Here is a 17,591-nt window from a genome sequence, read left to right as displayed (position 1 = left end):
GTGAAGGAAGAAGAAAAGGAATATATACCGTCGTTTTTTTCTTTTGTGGACGTTAATTTACTTTTAAAAAAATCTGCGATCGGGACTTTAAAAATTCGATAACCTTGCGACAATCTGGATTTCATAAACGCATCATTCCGTTTTTCTTTATATTTTTACTGCGCGTAGAGGAAAATTTATCAATACTGCTTTTAGGAATATTTGTATTCCGTCATGTCAAATTTGTTTCATGTCCTTTCTTGAAAGGAAATCGTACCTAATTTATTTATTTGGAAAATCATGCACATTTTTCGAAGAAAAGCGTTTGACGTTCAAATTACTGAATGTAAATTTCACAAATCGATATGCTAAAATTACTTTACAAGAATATTTTACATATGCAACTTCAAATGTCAACCGTTCTGTGGCTTGTTCGGCAATACCTCGCTTTTCGGTATTTTGACCATTTCGAAGTTTTTTGTGTCGTCTTGTTCGCGTTTTCGGTTAATGCGCCACTTGCTACTAAAGTTCCCAAGATTTCGTAAAAAATCTACTGTGTTCTTGATAATGGGTTTTAGTTTCAAAGGAATTTCAAGTTTTTCCTTAATCCTGTCACTGGGAATAGTCGTATCACCGTTGTCAACGTGATTTTCGCGCTCATTCAAGTTATTAGTTTCTTGCTTAACTGCTGCTACAGTATCTACTACACATTTTCCGGGCAATGTGATGTTATTTTCTGTTGTACTGATTAACGCTTTTTTCTGCGGTTCGAACTTATTTACAACTACGCCATTTTCTATAGCAGTGTCTTTTGCAATTTGAGTTTCAGCCTTTTGCGCGTTTTTTAACTTTTTACGTTCAATTTTCCCTTGTGAATTGATCTTCTTTGGAGTTTTCTTTTTCTCAACTTGAGATCTTCCTATCTCATTTTTCACCTGAGCTGATTGGAATGACTCTAGTTGTCCAGTTATTCCGACATTCATGGTTTCCGCCAATGTACATGTATTTTCTGGAGACCTTTTTTCGGACATTAATGCACTTTGAGCTACAAATCCGGTTGTGTGCGAAACTTCTCTCTTTTGTTCGTGCAAATTCACTACTGGCTTTTGGTTTTCGTCTTGAAAATATGACAAATCGAAATACTCGCTTGAACTTGATTTTGGCACTGATGAGAACGGTATTTGGTTAATCACGTGCTTTTGTTGTTGCGAATTACCCTTTTCCGAGGGAACTGGAGACTTGGCTTCTTTGGAGGAAATGGAATTTACAATATTTACATGAGTTCGTTCCCTGGCGAGGCTTTGATTTTGCGTGATTGACGATACCCCTTTTTGATTCTTCTTTTCTGGGTTTGCTGCTGATTTGGGTGCATAAACCGGCACGTTACGGCGCATCTTTCGCGTTAGAGTCGAATGTGCGTTCTGGGGAAAAATCGCGTTTGGTCGATTGCCGCATGTCGTTGCCGGCTGAGATGTTATATGGCCGTGCGTGCGCGAAGAGTAATTTTGTCTCCGATTTCCGCGATGCGCATCTCCTACGCGTGATCTGCATTGTTTTCTAATGTGTCCACTGCGGTTGCATTTGAAACAAATTTTGGGGACTTGGTATGAGAAAAATTGCTGTTGTTCTGACTGGGGTGCCGTTTGGTAGGCAGGTGCGAAATCTGGTGGTGGGTGCATTTGGTACGACGGGTACTCGGCTGGGTATTGGTAAATTGGGAAAACATGCTGTGGTTGCGGCTGAGGAAGAATTTCCACGAACTGTTGTTGTATAGGTAGCGGGGTTTTCATGAGTACATAATTAGTATGAGGTGAAGTTAACGCGTATGTGTTTTGTGCGGTGCAAGGTGCCACTTGAAGAGTGCGCACTTGCTCTTCTTTTTGTTGCAACTGTTTGAGGAGGAGTAAAATTAGTTCATCTTTTTCCTCCTTTTGTGTTTTCGATTTTTTCTTACGGTCTCGGCTGACTCTAAAGGTGTAATCTTTCTCAACGTTATCGGTAGATTGATCGCTATCTGAGAAATGGGAAGAATCTCGCGGCTCGCTATGTTTTCTCGGGTTTTTAACGTAGTACGAGTGTTTGAAATCATTGTGCCAATTTTTCAAATCGTTCAAAAGTTCATCAAGTCCCTTATTTACATTTAATGGGTCACATTCCCACTGCAAAAGCCAGTTTTTCGCTTGTCCTTGTAATTTGCTTTCAAGAACATCAAACGTTTCATCTTCTGTCATTCCAGAGAGTTTCCTAATTACGTGTAAGTCCTGTAGGAATAATTCAACGTCCTCTGTACTTTCACCGAAAAATTCATCGAGCAACCGGCGTCCGATTTTCAAAGATTTACCGTCCATTTTAAATTTACGTATGTCTCAGCGTGCAAAGAGAAAATTAGATCGCCTAATATGCACCTGACATATTTTAAATTATACAATATTTACAAAATTTGCATGACGCGTACGTAAGTTCGATTTTACATGTCCTTTAGGAGGAAATTACGCGCTTGTTGGGGGGGTTTCGGGTCCAAAAAAATTTGGAGGGCTGGGTTTGGGAGGGCACTTTGGCAACAGAAAAAAAACTCTTCGCTCGTAAGGGCTGACAAATACTTTTTACGGGTCATCTCGCCGGTGTGCCTCCACATGTCAGCGACGCGGGGCAGGGCCGCCGAATGGGTGCAGTCGGCCCTGCCGGCGCGCCTTCTCCCTATCACGAGGTCAGAGTTTGTTCTTCTGTGGCCAAAGTAGACTTCAAAGGGTGCAGGGTGGACAAGAAGGGAAAATGCCCAGTTACTATACCATACCAGTTTATTGTAGTTATAGCGGCGACAGTACACAGCGTGGCTACCCAGAGGGACGAGCGGGGGAGCGTGAGAGTTACCCTCTTGCTCGTGTGCCGTCAGGAGAGAGAATGCGTTGGTGCGAGCGGGTCGTGTGCTCGTGAGGGGGAGGCTCTGGCGTTGCCTTTATTGATACCTGAGTTTCTCCCTCCGCTCTCCCTTGTGGGTGCCCGAAAGTTAACGTAAATGCATATCGGTGCTGAACAATTATTAATGCGATCGTAATATCGTCAGGTAAAACCCTGACACATGAATACTAATTTCAATGAATAATTTTCTAATTTAAATGGATAGAACCATGATCTCATTAAATAATTTTAAATTTCAAAAAGGCTCTGAATGTTTTTCATGGTAATTTGGAGGAACACAAATGAGGGTCGCATTCTGGCCATAAATTGAGCAGATTTGAACTGGAATCGCGTGAGGCAGGTGGATAATAAAATGAGTGGCGTAAGTGACTGACCTGCTGCTTTTGCAGTCCCGGCACGTCGCCGCAGAGGGGTCCCAGGCCGCTTAGCTCGGTATCCTTGCGTATCACCCATTCAATCAGTTCTCGCAGGGACAGCAGCAGGGCTCCCCAATGTTCCGCGTTGCTCTCCAGACGATTCCTGCGAACAAATGAAAATTTTTATGTTAACAACGAATTTTTTAAGTTCTGCTGACCGGTTTTATTTTAAAATTGATGATAAACTAATAAAATAGGAAATTGGGGATTTTCCATTGAGAAAATATTATTGCAAGGCAACAGAAATGGCGTTCTTCCAAGTGTACTGGCAGCCTAACATACTCGGTAATATTGAATACACGAGATAATCTGCCTTGAAAAATTAGGGGCGGAATATGGTTAGGAATAAAATGTGGTAAATCAACAAAACTAGTAACTACGACAGATTCTGATAATATCAAAAAGCTAAACAAATAAAAATGTTGTAAACAATTTAAAATTTTAATTTCACTTTACTTGTCGCGGACTAAATGAGATTAAAAATGAATTTTATATCGCAAATTAATAAAAACAAATGCAAATTATTTATCATGTTTTATATAAATTTAAAATTCATTGTCACAGAATTGAATGATAAAGTTTGCTTTTACTGTATTTATTTTATAATTGGATTGCAACACTCCTAAATGTAAATGTTCACGTAACAATTTCAAATGGACGAAATTGGCAGCGGGTAACACTGAAGCGCGAGGAAAATTGGCGCTAAGGACGATAATTCGCGCGATGCGGAAAATAGAGTGGAAAAGTTTTTATCAAGGGAAGGGAGAAGTTTTTGCCTCGACGTTATTATTCTTTTAATTACGCGCCGCCGCGGCTCAAGTGGTGCGAGAGAAAAAGCGAACGAAACGAGAGAGTGTTTTCCGCACGGCGCGTATGATCCGTCCGATGCTGCAGATCCGCGGAAGAGCCGGCTAATTTTTAACGCCTGCTTGGGGGAGATTAGCCCGCGGCACTTTTTAATGTGCAAAATTGCGCGCCGAGATAGCTGCATGATTAATCGATTCATTACGGTCTCAAATTGCCAACTTTTAATTAAAAATAGCTCAGCCGAAGTAATGCCCGGTCGATTTTGACATTTCGCTAATTGCCGGTTCGGCCGTCCGTCAAATTAAGCTCCAAATGCGAATTTGAAATTTGAATCCACCCGCGGCGTCGGTGGCGTTTTATTTTGCGTTTTATCATCACGGGCTGTAATTAGATGCAGATTGGCGCGGAGGAGAGAAGCGAGTCGTCGTTCCGCTTTTTCCACTTTTATCAGTTCGCCGGAATTCAGAATAAGGCCCGCCGCGCGTTTTTGCGTTTCCGCTTTTTCTCCGAATGATTACTGCGCGCAGCACGCCGCCTTTCATTCCGCAGATTATGACTCTTGTTTTTGCTTTTATGGACAGTAAACATGATAATAGAGTGAGCAGGGAATAAGACGAGAGGCAAAAAGTTGCCACTATCTCCCGCCGACGGAGGAAGAGAACTTTTGCCTCGTGAAATCGAGCCGCGCCAAGGATGAATGTAGTCCGATTTGGACATTTAAATCATCCCAACAGGCATCGCGGCACCCTTCATGTTGCACTCAATCCCGCAAAGACAACATGAGAAGATTGGATTGAATTGCGACCTCATTTCCTCTCGTCTGCAAATAAAAGCGCAAACGCAATTCCTCCGAGCAGCACGACTCAAGGTGGGATGCGAGCAGCAGAGATGTATTATGATTCCAAAGAGAATCTATACAAGCACTCCAGGGGCAGCAATTCACTCGTTTTTCCCATTATTCCGGCTGATGGTGCTGCGGTGTAAACCCGGCGTGCTTCATTATTCTGGCCGATGTAAGTGAAGCTCTTTATTTGTTTGCTTGTTAGTTTGTGCAGGTGCGCGCGGCTTACGTACGTCTGCCACCAACAGGATAACGTACGTCGCTCTCATCAATCCAGCCGGTGTCTTGCTGCACGCTCGCCCCGAGGAGCCTTCGTTCGCTGCCACTTTTTGTATCAGTCATTTTCCATCCGAGTCCGCAAGCGGCCGCTTCTTATTGATGAACCGCAGCCCTTCTATCGCTTGTAGCAACTTATTGGAGCCTTATTTTTCACCGATAGCAAAAAAGGCTGGCTGGCTGGCTGTTGAGCTCGCCCATTGGAAAGCAGTCAGTGTGTGAAATATTGCCTGGGAGCTCGTTAATTTTTAGTGGACGGCTAGGCAAGACGGTGGAAATTGAAGTGGATCTATGGCATGCCGGGAGAGGTCTTGAAACGACGACGGACCCGGCTCTTTTTTAACAGACCGTCTTGAACCGACAGCGGTTTGGGAAATCCCCCGCTCACCGTAATTGGTATTGATGGCGTTCGCACCTCTCAATCCTCCTGATTTTAATAAATATTTATTTCAATGTGCAGGGGACAATTCTACCTACGCGACCTCAAAGATCCTTCTCACTGTGGCTGCGCGTTTTAGTTTTTGTTCAGAGCCAAAATAGTTTGCTTTAGTTTACTTAAGAGGGTAGAATTCATATTTTATCATGGTGAAAAATTGAGATGGTATAATTAAAAGTGAAACTCTTCTTCTAAATTACTTCTAGAATTACATATTTTTGAGGTTAAAATTTTTCCAAAAATGGCAACAGATTTAACAAACGTGAGTGCTATTTAGGCATTTTAACCTCATTATAAAAGTTTAACCTGTCAGTTTCCTAGTAATCCCCTGTTCATATGTGTATTCACCATGAGATGTGAGATTTCTGAATGAAATTCAGACGGTTGGTTGGTGATATTTTGATTGTACAGGTTCATGGTTGACAAATCCAGACAATTGTTCCAAGAGGAAACGAAACATATTATATATTTCCCTTAAACAGGCCAAATGGAAACGTTATCACACAGTTCCCGGTCTCAAGTTCGTGACAGACATGCAGAGATGCGGAACTGCAAAAGTTGCGTACACACGCCCATTCGCATTATACAAGCGGGCGGAACAAGAATTAGAACACGCGGAAAATTATACTCGTAGAGGGAAACATTTCTCATTACACAAGAAGAACAAGTTTCGTGCGTGTGTGTATCACTCAGGGCGACATGCGGCGCATATCGAAATTAAATCGCTGCAGACGCAACTCACGACACTCATCGGAACTGAGGTTGGGAGGGATGAGTTTGCTCCTGGCGAAAGTGGTTCTGGGGTGTAATTAATTTCGCAAAACACAAAAAGTCCGCGATCCCGGCGTCTGAGTGAGTGAGGAGGAGTGTTGTCGTCTTCGCTTATAAATTTGGTGTTGCCGCAGTAGCAGCGACGGTTTTTACTCGAGACGAGCAGGAGCACCCGGCCCGGCAGCCGCTCTGCTCGTGCATGATGTATTAATTACAACCGTGAGCGAAAACGCGCCTCTCGCTCGTAATACATCATCTCCTACACCTCGATAACCAAAACCCTACTCACTCTCGCCTCGTCGGGCGGTGTGACGTCAAAATTATTATTTTGTACAGTGGCACCCAGATTTGATAATGACTCGCTCCCCCAGGTGCGAGACTTAAGATGTGTTATTTTTACTTTTTATCGCATCAGGCGAGGCACGGGCCGGCATAAGACCGGGGATTATGCGCTGGATTTGGCCAGGATATAATTAAAACCGCATAAAGTGCTGGCAGAGGCGTTGATTAAGAAATAATTAATTTTAACGGGGAAACGACGCTGCGACCCCTATAGAATTAAGATCATGATGTGTTTCCTGATTTTTTAATGCATTACAAAGCAGGGGATTCTATCAAAAGGACCATGGGTAAGTTGCTGCATGGAATAGTTAAAATTGTTCCTTGCAGAATAGGGGATTTGATTAAAAAAAAATGGATTCATAATGTGACTCTAAAAAAGTTTGAATGAAAAAGGGAGTGGGACAGCAAACAAATATATCAGTTTTGCAATCTTTCTCGTTTTTAACCAGTTAGATTCAACCAACCTGGTCCAACCAGCATATTTAAAAAATTTGGATTTTAATCATTTAAACCAAACCAAAAATAGGAAAAGCTTGATAAAAACGTTTAGCAACCAACTGCACTATTTGCCACCGGCAGGATGAAAAGTATGATTTTTTAATGACTTAATAGCTTTGCCTTCATTGCATATTGAGCATTGCATCTGCTGGAGGATGAGGCTGAAATCCGGATTGAAGCCTCGTGACAAAATCCACTAGTTCACGGCAATGTGCGTAATGCGACATCCCGCGTGAGGCACAAAATCAATTTGCAGCACAGCAGGCGCTGGGAACAATTAGGCGGAAATCGCGCAGTGCGACACTTGGAGTCAGTGCATTGGTTTCGCACCCGCCGATAATTAAATTCGGTCGGGGGAGCGCCTTGTGACGAGCAGCAGACGCAGGCAGTGAGTACAGTTTGGGTCCGTCGGTCGGTCTCGTTGGGTCGAAGCGTACAGCGTGCGGTTTTGCAGCACATCAAAGTCGCCCACCCGCTCTCTCAGCCAGCCAGAATGTGATATGCCTCATTTCCAATAACATTAAGAGAACAGGCTCTTTTGAATAATTAAGTGACGCCACCATAAGGCACACACACTCTAACTCGGCAAGCCTTTGTCAGACGCTGAATTTCTAAGTGCCCGCCCGTCCATTCTTGCCTCCATGTGTTTTAATGCACCAGCAGCAGCGGCAACGGCAGCTCGGCGGCGTCTTATATGTAGAACAAAATATGTATTATAAAATACATGCACCCCATCCGGGAAGCGTGTATGGACGAGCCGCGAGGCCGTAATATCATTACTCTCGTTATACATGCCGTTGATGAGCATTAGCATAATATTTTATAAATAGCGCCTTGTAAAATTAGACGACGGAGAGGCTTGCTGGCTGCAAGGCAAAGAGCGCCATGGATACCGAGGGCCCCTGCGAAACTCGAAACTATGCAGCCGGTCGGACAAAGCCGGCGAGCGGAACGTCTACTTGCATTATGCGGCAGGCGGATTGCGTCGAGACGAAGAGCACAACACAAACTCCCCCACATACTTTTCCAGCCCGCCTCGAGTGCCACTTTTTACACGAGGAGTTCAATTTTTGACGAAAACTTTGTCCTTGCTTAAACAGGTTACAGTTACGCTTTTTTACCTAATGCACTGTCTCTTTTACTGAGATGGATGTGCATTTAACTATATTTTGCGGATGTGACACACAAAAGCCGAGAAAATATACAGTGGCCACGAAAAATATTTTAAATTTGAAGTTAAATTTATCTGAGGTGCTGCGTAAAATTTATCGAGTATTTCTGAGAGCACTGCAGCACGAAAAATTAATAATAATGTTCTAAGCAGCGGTGTTAGCTACAAAGACCATGTGGGGGCTCATTGAGTTTATGTTAAACCGTCCCATTATGCTTCATTAAACGAGAAATCCTAAACAGCAAACTCTTCTGCGCTAAAGTTGTGAGGCAAATTAGACAGTCGAGCCATTAGGGCGCTAGAGAGGCAACCTACCCGCGCCGGCAGCGGTAGCAGGAGCGAAAACAAGGCGGCAAAAAGTTGCCGAAAGCAGATATATCATAATTCCGAAAGTTTTTTGCTAAGAATCCCCATTCGTGAGATGATCCAGCTCAAGCTTCCAATGTTTTGTGGATAAATCTTGGCGGATTAACGCCGTAGATACGCGTTGAAAGAAACAAACTTCACGCAAATGCACACGCAAAATGAAATGGAATAAAAAATCCCTATTTTTGGCCAGTGTGCGCCACCACGTTCGCGCGTCATTTATTTTTCAGGGGGAATCAAGCTGGAAAAATGACATTTGTCGGAGCCGGGCGGAAGTGCGGCAGGTATAATTCGGCATTATCATCCTCCGGGGAGGCCTGCCAGGCAACAGTCATTAGCATCGCCCGTGTACTTTTTTCGCAAACTGCCATTGTGTCGCTCGACAACACACACACCGGGTCGTATCGCTCTCATCGCACCTCTTGTAGCCCCCCCCCCCCAACACCACTCACCCACACGCTCGTAACACGGCCGTTCGATCGTTGTAAGCGGAGATGAACAAAAAGTGCAAAAATGGGGCACCGGCTTTTAATTATCAGCTGACGCCGGTTTTTTGGTGCAGCCATCATTATGTATTTTGATGAAAATTTTCGCTTCTGTATGCAGAAAGACTTATTTGTACAAAACGAAAAATTTCTAGCGTTGCACCAATTTAAGTGAACACCTGCCTTCGTGATTAAAAAAGCGAGTTCTGCTCATCTTTGACATTTTTGGGTTATCAAATTAATAAATGTTAGATTATATCAAGGGACTGACTACATTAAGATTCCTCGCCTTCGCACTTATATCATGCAATTGATTTTTTAAAAGGTCGAATCTGCTCTATGTGAAAAGATCTAACCAATAGAAAATAGAGCTTCAATTATTTCGAAATTTAATGAAGAAAATTTTACACCATGTTCATATTTGTTTTCCTTTTTATTTTGATCATAAATCTATGCAATCAATAATTTGTATTAGCCCATGTAAACATTTTGAATGGCGTTAGCAAACAGAGAGCAGCCGCCCGCTGTAAATCGTGTTCCATTCCGCCAGCCAATTCATCAGGCCGTATCTGCATTGGAACGCGACACAGCGTGCTAATAAATATTCCGTCACGCGTCCGTTTGGGCGTTTAGAAAAGTGCAGCGCGGCCGTCAATATGTTCTGGTGAGTTTATCTGCCAGCGGTCGTTTTCGCAGAACAGAAGCGATGGCGTCTCTGCCTTGGCGCGCGTGATTTTATTTTCGCCACGCATTTGCATATAAATAAGTCACGCTGCATGCACGTCCACAATATAAAAATTAACATATTTTCAATATAACTTTCTATAATTTCAATACACTTGTCGCGTTGGCGGGAAAAAATAAACGTCGCTCCGTGAATGCTAATCTGCCGCGAGGGTTTGATTTTTCACTCGCTCCATTCTTTCAATTGAACCCGCAGATAAAATTTATTCGCGTGAAGGACAGAAAAATCATATCAACCTTCTTGTTTCTACTTTAGATTTCATCGCCGAGATTTCAAAATTTTGCTACCACGCCTTTCGTGTTAGTTGAAGACTGAAGAGATTGGATCACGCAGGCAAAAATGAAAAAAGTTGCTGCGGCATCATTCGCAAATTGGACTCGAGGCAATCTTACCTTATTGCTAAACTTTTGGCCTTTAAATGGTTCCACCTCTGGTTCATCTCGTCGAGTCGCCTCTGCAGCATGACTGCATCCTCCTGGCTAGCCAGCGAGCCCAGCAATTTGCGGCCGGCGCCATTCAGAGATGAGAACACGTCGCGGTGGCACTCGATTTCACTCTGCAAGTCCTGCAATCATAATTAGAGAGACGACCGTTAGTTATTATTTGCACAGCTTTAATTAGCAATTTCTAGCGGTGAATAGACTCCGCTAAAGCAAACCAGCTACATAACAATTTACATGTTATATTTGACATTTTTTAATTAAACAGAAGCATTTAAACGAGCGAGGAGATAGAATTGTTTCCCGAAATGACATTGCGCTTACATTTAAACCACCCAGAGCAAATATCAGGGGCATTGTGGCCCGGTGCAAAGAAATTTATCGCCACCACCCATTCCAAAATCAAACTTGCGCCAACTTTGGTGGTTTCGCAACCAGAATTTAGGGCCCATTTTACAAATGGCTGCGAATCCCGCGAGGGTGCCAACGAGAGCCAGGGATTTAGCGGTCGCGGTGCGGAGAAAAATTGCGAGCATCACATAAAAGGTAAGAAGCGGATGAATAATTCATGATTATGCCCTCGCCCCCGTGCGAAATTGTGCGTACTCGCCGTAGCACACCGCACACAGCCGGCTGGCCGGCAGGCAGGCCGAGGGCAGAATGATTCAAGCACTGCGGCCGGCACACCCGCATCCCCTTTTGGTCGTGAGTTATGATTGACCTTGCCCACGCGCGATTCTCAGCCTGCATGTGCCGGCCACATTGCAAATAGCCCGTGATATGGGTCGGCCAAGATCAAAGTTCCTATAAATTGCGGCGCGATTTCCATTTTAATAGCGCTACTTTGGCTTGTAATTGCGGCGATAGCTAGGCAACCGCTCCGCTGATTTTACAAAGCGCGCGCCGCTTTACTGCGTCGCTTAGCGTCTTCAGGTCTTTCGAGTGTTACGGCTCTTGTGCGGATTTGGAGTGATTTTAACATCACAACCATCGCATCTGCAAGCGACCACATCAAAGGAAACTAGAATCTATAGATTGTATAATTATTGTTTTCCGTTATCCACTTCTGAAAGAATTTATCGCGTTCAGCAATTCTATCCACCTTAATTTCAAAACCCCAAAAATACAATTGTCATAGTTTTAAACAATCACTCTTATCATCTTTGCTGAATTTTAGGCGGTTTGTTAGGAAAAAATAGACAAACGATTTTTGGAGCATTTTATGTAAGGATTTTGGAGCCTAATGTTTAGCTTAATTCACACGCTCACATCGTGACCTTTAATGACATTTTATAGATACTTCTCAGTTATTACCATTTTGTAAAAAATGTGCTTTAGGTTAAAAATATGAACATTTTTTCTAGTAACAGGTTATCTATATTAAAATGTTATCTTCAAATTTACAAATGGCGAGTATTTATGCTACAAAGTTCTATGAACAAAAGAAACTTCCTTTCAAAATTTGTATATATTTCATCTACAGCAGAAAGAGGCTTCGTTTTTCTTTATCAGAAAGAAAAAATAACAGGAGCAAAATTTCACTTTTTGTCCTCCAAGTATAGTAAATCAGGTTCTAATTGTAGGAATTACAAAAACTGCACACTGTTTGACTCATCTTGACGTACCTTGTACTATAAAGTGGTATCAGCACCAAATAATAAAAAGTTGCTGAAGAGATTACAAAATTGCAGATTTTTTGTATAAACAAGAATAATTTTGGACACAAAAACAGACCAAAAAATTTTTTAATTAAAAAATGTTCAAGAAATTTTAAAACCGATCTAGCAGGTTTTTACACGGCTTTGAATATATGTATTAGATGATTTCAAGTAATGAGACAGTCTTAAAATTTCATGATTCGAGCTCATTTGATGGTTCAGAGGCAATCGGAAGCTCGGGTGAAAACACGGTCATCTTAAATTCAAAGCCCTTCTGATGGCTACCTCCTCAAACTCTTCAAGCTCAGCCAGCAGAATGAAGTTCAAGAAGATGAACCTGGCGTCCTCAGGAACGCGTCCTTCCGCCCCCGCCCCCGCCGGCCGGAGGTGGCGGCTGCTCGGTCGGCACCGCCTCCTGCAGCTGCGGCGGCCCCAGGCCCACTGCGGGGGCTGCAGGAAGGAGGGCAGGGGCGGCAGGAACCACTCCTCGTCCTCACTCAAGATTCACCCCTCTCGATATATATCAGCTCAATTGCGGCTTTTTCTTCCTCCCCGGCCGAATGGATGCTGCCTCCGCCGATCCACCGACCGGCGGCTGACTGACGAGCGAGACGCTCGCTACTTAAAATTAGCCGCGTCTGCTGGAGGCACTGCTATCGACAGCTGTTGTTGGTGGGTAAGTGCACCATGTCAGTTTCACTTCACTCGCACGACGTGCGGCCAATATCGAGACTGTCTCGGCGGCTGCAGGCTAAATTCATTTACAATTCGCGGACCGGCTTCACCGCTTGTCGCTGTTTTTGAAATGTTATACACATCCTGTGAAAGGACAAAATAATATACACGATGCGTGATGCATTCAATGCAAATCGAACCACTTCCCCTGCATGCTTTATCGATAGGGTTGGGAATGATAGACGACGGTTTCAGGGACGATTATTTTTTAACAGTTTCGGGCTCCATTTACACGGATATGAAGTCAATTTTAACCGTTTTAGACGGTCTTACGCATTATGATTTACATGGATACAACTTATAAAAATTTCACATTCACAAGTTTCGATTAAATTCGACAAAAACAAATCAAAAATAGGAAATTCTTCAAAATCTAGAAATTTTCCAAAGCTCTTTAGAACCCGGGTTTTAGAAGTCGAGTCTTAAAGTAAATTAGACGCACATAAAAAAGTCGTTCATCTGAAATCTCAACCCTATAGATCGACGTTAAACATTTTTCACCGGAGAAACATTTTGTCTTCTTTAATTTAAAGAGATGATACAAAATTAAGAGCTTTTATAAACGCCGAGGCAACGCAAAAACCCGAGAAGTACTTTTCTACCTGCGAAAACACTCAACAACCACGTTGGAAATTCCACATGTATTTTATTTTTCGCAGTGATGAAGTCGGCGTAAATATAACAACATGGGCGTGGGTTTCGAACTCAATTGTCATCGCAACGGTCTGGCGTGCGAGGAGCGTGGAGAATCGATACTTCGCGCGTGTGTCGGTACAAATTCACAAACCAAACGCTTCACTCGCCGGCACTCGCATCCATATTTTTGCAAAATATCAAGTTGCAAACATGACGGCGGCGAATCGACCCTCAATACAAGAGGATATTGAATAAAAGCCGCAGTGAAAAGCATCAGAATTCGTTTGTACGAGAAATACCTATCATCAAAGCGCTCGATGCTTGCATCGGCACGCATGGCATAAATTCACGCCCGCTTCAGCCGCCGCAACGTTCCCGGATTAATATACACCCACTACATTTGACGCGAAAAAGGAAACGCTAACATGTGGTCTCCGTGATGGAAAATCCACTGCTTTCTCACGCCGAGCCGCAGACCCCGCGCGGGCGAGAAGGAGATGAATCCCGGGCTGAATATTAGACGCAGGAAGTGCCATGGGAACGAACTAGTAGCAAACTTTCTGCCAAAAAATAATTCGGAAACTCTCATCTGCGGTTTCCATATGAAAGAGCCGAGCCGGTGAATTACTGTTTGGGGCGGGCCTTTGGCAATAAAGTGGCTCATTTTGTCGCTGATCGCCCAAGGAGGATTTTAAACAGATTATTGACGATAATCATACCAACTCATCAGGTTTGCAGCTTGCAGTGTTGTCTGTCCGGTTTTTCCCAAAAACTAGCAAAAAATTTCTGGTAGTATGTCTAACGAATATAAATTTTTATTTAGATTTTTCCATCGCCAAAAAATTTAAGAATTCAAAAACTGCTGTGAAAGAATAAGAAAACGGCCCTGGGCAATATTTTTTATCAAGTGTCCACCCTTTTGCCTAACCTTGCAACGCATGCAATCAAAGCTATTGATATATAATTTGTAACAGCCTCACCTTTTTTCCACTTGAACAAATTCGGTTACAAGAAAGGACGAGTTCGATTCTCCCCAATTTTCCTCTGTTACTCTTTTCGATTCGCTTTAATTGAGCGTCAAGAGTTGCTTTCTTTTCACGCTCATCAGGTCTTCCTTTGAAAATGTCGCGTTTCAGCGGCGCGTGCTGAACGGAAGCGAGTCTTCGCGAACACGCGCTCGCTCGATTGTGCAAACGCGCGCGTCCATTCATTTAAACTCCGTCGTGTACAGCGCACGATTATCATTGCGATTTGATCTCAATTTGCTCTCGGTGGGAGCCGAGCGGAAAAGTAAGTGTTCGTACATGGCTGCCTGGCGACACGCCAAACAAAATTTAATGAAAGAAACGGAATCTTATGAATAATAATCAAGTTTATGTTACGAGCACAGCCAACTTTTTTATGTAATATTAAAAAGTTGGCCTGCTGCTGGCTATCCGCCGGTTGTTTTTTTCTTGTGTGTGTGTGTGTGTGTGTGTGTCTCGAGCTTGCGCCAGTTCGACCGTTTTAAGCTAAATAAGAGCGCCGGCACCCGCAACCGTCTGGCCTACTCCATTCTTAACCCTTTCCCTTATTTAAAACGAGAAAGGAGGCGGCCATGCGAGGAAATATTATGCCGGGCGCCGAGTAAAAAGTTATATCGAGAAGTTCTGCGGCCATGAAAAATTTATGAATCGAATCTCGACGTCAGAGAAAAGTCTCGGGAAGCCATTTATGCGAAATAACACAATGATTTTTTTCCCAGCGGCGCAGAAGGAAATTTAATCTCGCCGTTGGAGTGCGTTTTTTATAAGTGTGCAGAGGGACCGCCGTCGATTGATTTACGCAGCTGTAATGTAAATAAATTAGGAAATTCTTGGGTGGAGTGTAATTTCAGAGGCAATTCAATTGGCCGTTTATGCAAATAATACACGCGGCTCCACTCCGCCCGACTGCAAGATCGATTGGACGTTAGCTCTATGCCTGCTGCTTCGTGTTACTCACGAAAAACGTGGATCTTCTGCTAAAATAAATGTAAAGAAAATTGGAATAAAAATATAGAAGCTGTTTTCGAAAAGCTTATTTGTTTGAGCGTTGAAAACTGAAACAAAAATACGAAAAGCCCTACGAAGAGAAGCTGAAAATTTCCGGGAATACGCTTCGTAATTCCCGGTTGTTTTAGAGCTCCGGCTAATTGATCTCGGCACTTTCTGCAACAAGCAAAAATTTTGCCAACGGACGAAGAAGAGCGCCGGCCGCTTTTTACAGGCGACGGAGTACTTTGAGAGTGTGTTTTATGCTCTTTTACCATACTAATACATAGCTTTTGCGCGCCACACACACCAAAGATCTCTCCGCCAGCAGCGGCGGCAGCGGCCCTATAGAGAGTTGCCTAATGTTTTTCCTGTGTAGCCCGGCTGAGGCCGAGGAGTATGATGAACGATTATAGCAAGGATTACATTGCGTCGGCCGCCTTTTCGCGCCGGGCCGCTCGCTCTTGTGCGCGCTAATAAATGTGTGTGTGGTGGCGGAATGCACACGCCGGAGGAAAACGATATCGCCCGCACAGCGAGCTTCCCCCTTGCTTTGTAATTAAGGCCGGCATTTTTTACGGTCTGAACTGTGTTTGCTTCCTTCCCCACCGCTTTCCTTCAATTACCGCCCACAGTTTTGTCTGCTGCAGCGGATTAAGATGATTGCATACTGATATGAGGCTCCTTTGGTGACTACGAGAGCGCGCGGATTACGGCGTGTTTGCTAAACAAAAAGGGTCAAATGTCATTGGGGGGGCTAACACGATATGTCAGGAGGGGGAGGGCGAGTCTCAATCTTATAAGCCTTATAAGGGCTCATTTCTGATTTCACAGCATGTTGGAAAAGAATGACTGATCCAATTATTTGTTATGCATTACAGGCCCATTTCTAGACGCTATGAAAAATTTTTTGTGCTATATTTTTCTGAAAGGAGTCAAGGGAAAATTTAGATAAACAAATGATATTTCTAAACTTTTTAGTTTTACGGAGCTGATATAAAGAGAGATTGATATGTGTCACTTGGATGTAAAAGTGTAAATAAACTCTTTTCTTTCCTAAGAAGATCCAAGTCAGATAATGCAAAACTGTATTGTATAATAAAAAAAAACTACGTAAAACTCACATTTGAACATAATTCCATCACTGATCGGTGTGAAGAAATTATTTACGAGTAAAAATATAAACAATGAATTGCACGAAAAAGCGATAAATAAACTGTCCAAAAACCAATAAATAACAAATGCAGGGTTTATCACAAGGGTGCAGGCCTGTCTGCTTGTTTCCCTTCCCCAAAGGAAAATGCATTGATAAGATGCAGCGTCGGCTGTCAACGGTTCGCCCGGCCAATAAATCGGCGCGCCGCCACAATAATTCAAAGGCAATCGTTTGATCGTGAAAATTTCCTGCCCACCAACTGCGTGCGCCATTATTGACCAGGCAGCCGATATTGCAACAGCGAGCAGAGAAAGGAAAGAGGAAGGAAAGAAAGTGCACCCCCGGTGCAGCGGGCGCCGCGATGCGTTTGGGGGCGCAGGCGCTGAGAGAGAAATTCGAGAACCCCCCTCGTCGGAAGGAAGTGAGATAATCGAAATATGCACACGCGGCTCGAGAAATTGCAGCCCGTTGCTATTGACACTGACGCCGTTAAATTGTGTATCTTGCTGATTTACGCATGAGATTGCTGTCGCCAAGCGGCGCGCTATAAACTTTCAGTTTGCGCAGAGACAAAGGGCTGCTAAGCGCGGCAGCGCATAGAGGAAGAGGTAATTTGCATTAAAATGCGAGCAGTGATTAATTTCACTTTGCAGGAAGATGTAAAAGTTGTCACCGCAAGGGCTTTTTCTTTTCTTTTTGCCTGCGAGGGCGCACCGTGTGCCATGCAGGAATGTGTTTTTGTTATCCGCTTTCCTGCGATACATCACACAAGGGCTAGGAATTCCAACTTTGGTGGTAAATTTCCAGCGCACGCAAGAGCTAATCTTATTAAAAAGCAAATACAGCCGAGAGAGTGGCCGAAAAGCGGCAATTCTGTCAGGATCGGACACATTTTGCATGTT

At 43.5% G+C, this 17,591-nt stretch overlaps 1 protein-coding gene across 2 annotated transcripts in view; it reads right to left on the bottom strand.

Annotated features, from left to right (window-relative positions):
• Positions 1-17,591, bottom strand: part of LOC135935842 (dystrophin, isoforms A/C/F/G/H-like) — a 181,336-nt gene that overhangs the window by 27,431 nt on the left and 136,314 nt on the right. For both annotated transcript variants that reach the window (XM_065478410.1, XM_065478419.1), the window contains exons 44-45: positions 10,445-10,617; positions 3,273-3,417 (exon numbers count right to left, since the gene is read on the bottom strand). In XM_065478410.1, coding sequence (XP_065334482.1) covers positions 3,273-3,417; positions 10,445-10,617 — 318 coding nt within the window. The remainder of the gene's footprint in view (positions 1-3,272; positions 3,418-10,444; positions 10,618-17,591) is intronic.

This window comes from Cloeon dipterum, chromosome 1, assembly GCF_949628265.1.
Source record: "Cloeon dipterum chromosome 1, ieCloDipt1.1, whole genome shotgun sequence".
NCBI lineage: Eukaryota > Metazoa > Arthropoda > Insecta > Ephemeroptera > Baetidae > Cloeon > Cloeon dipterum.
Note: the sequence above shows the minus strand (reverse complement) of the source record. Positions and strands in the feature narration are given on the sequence as shown.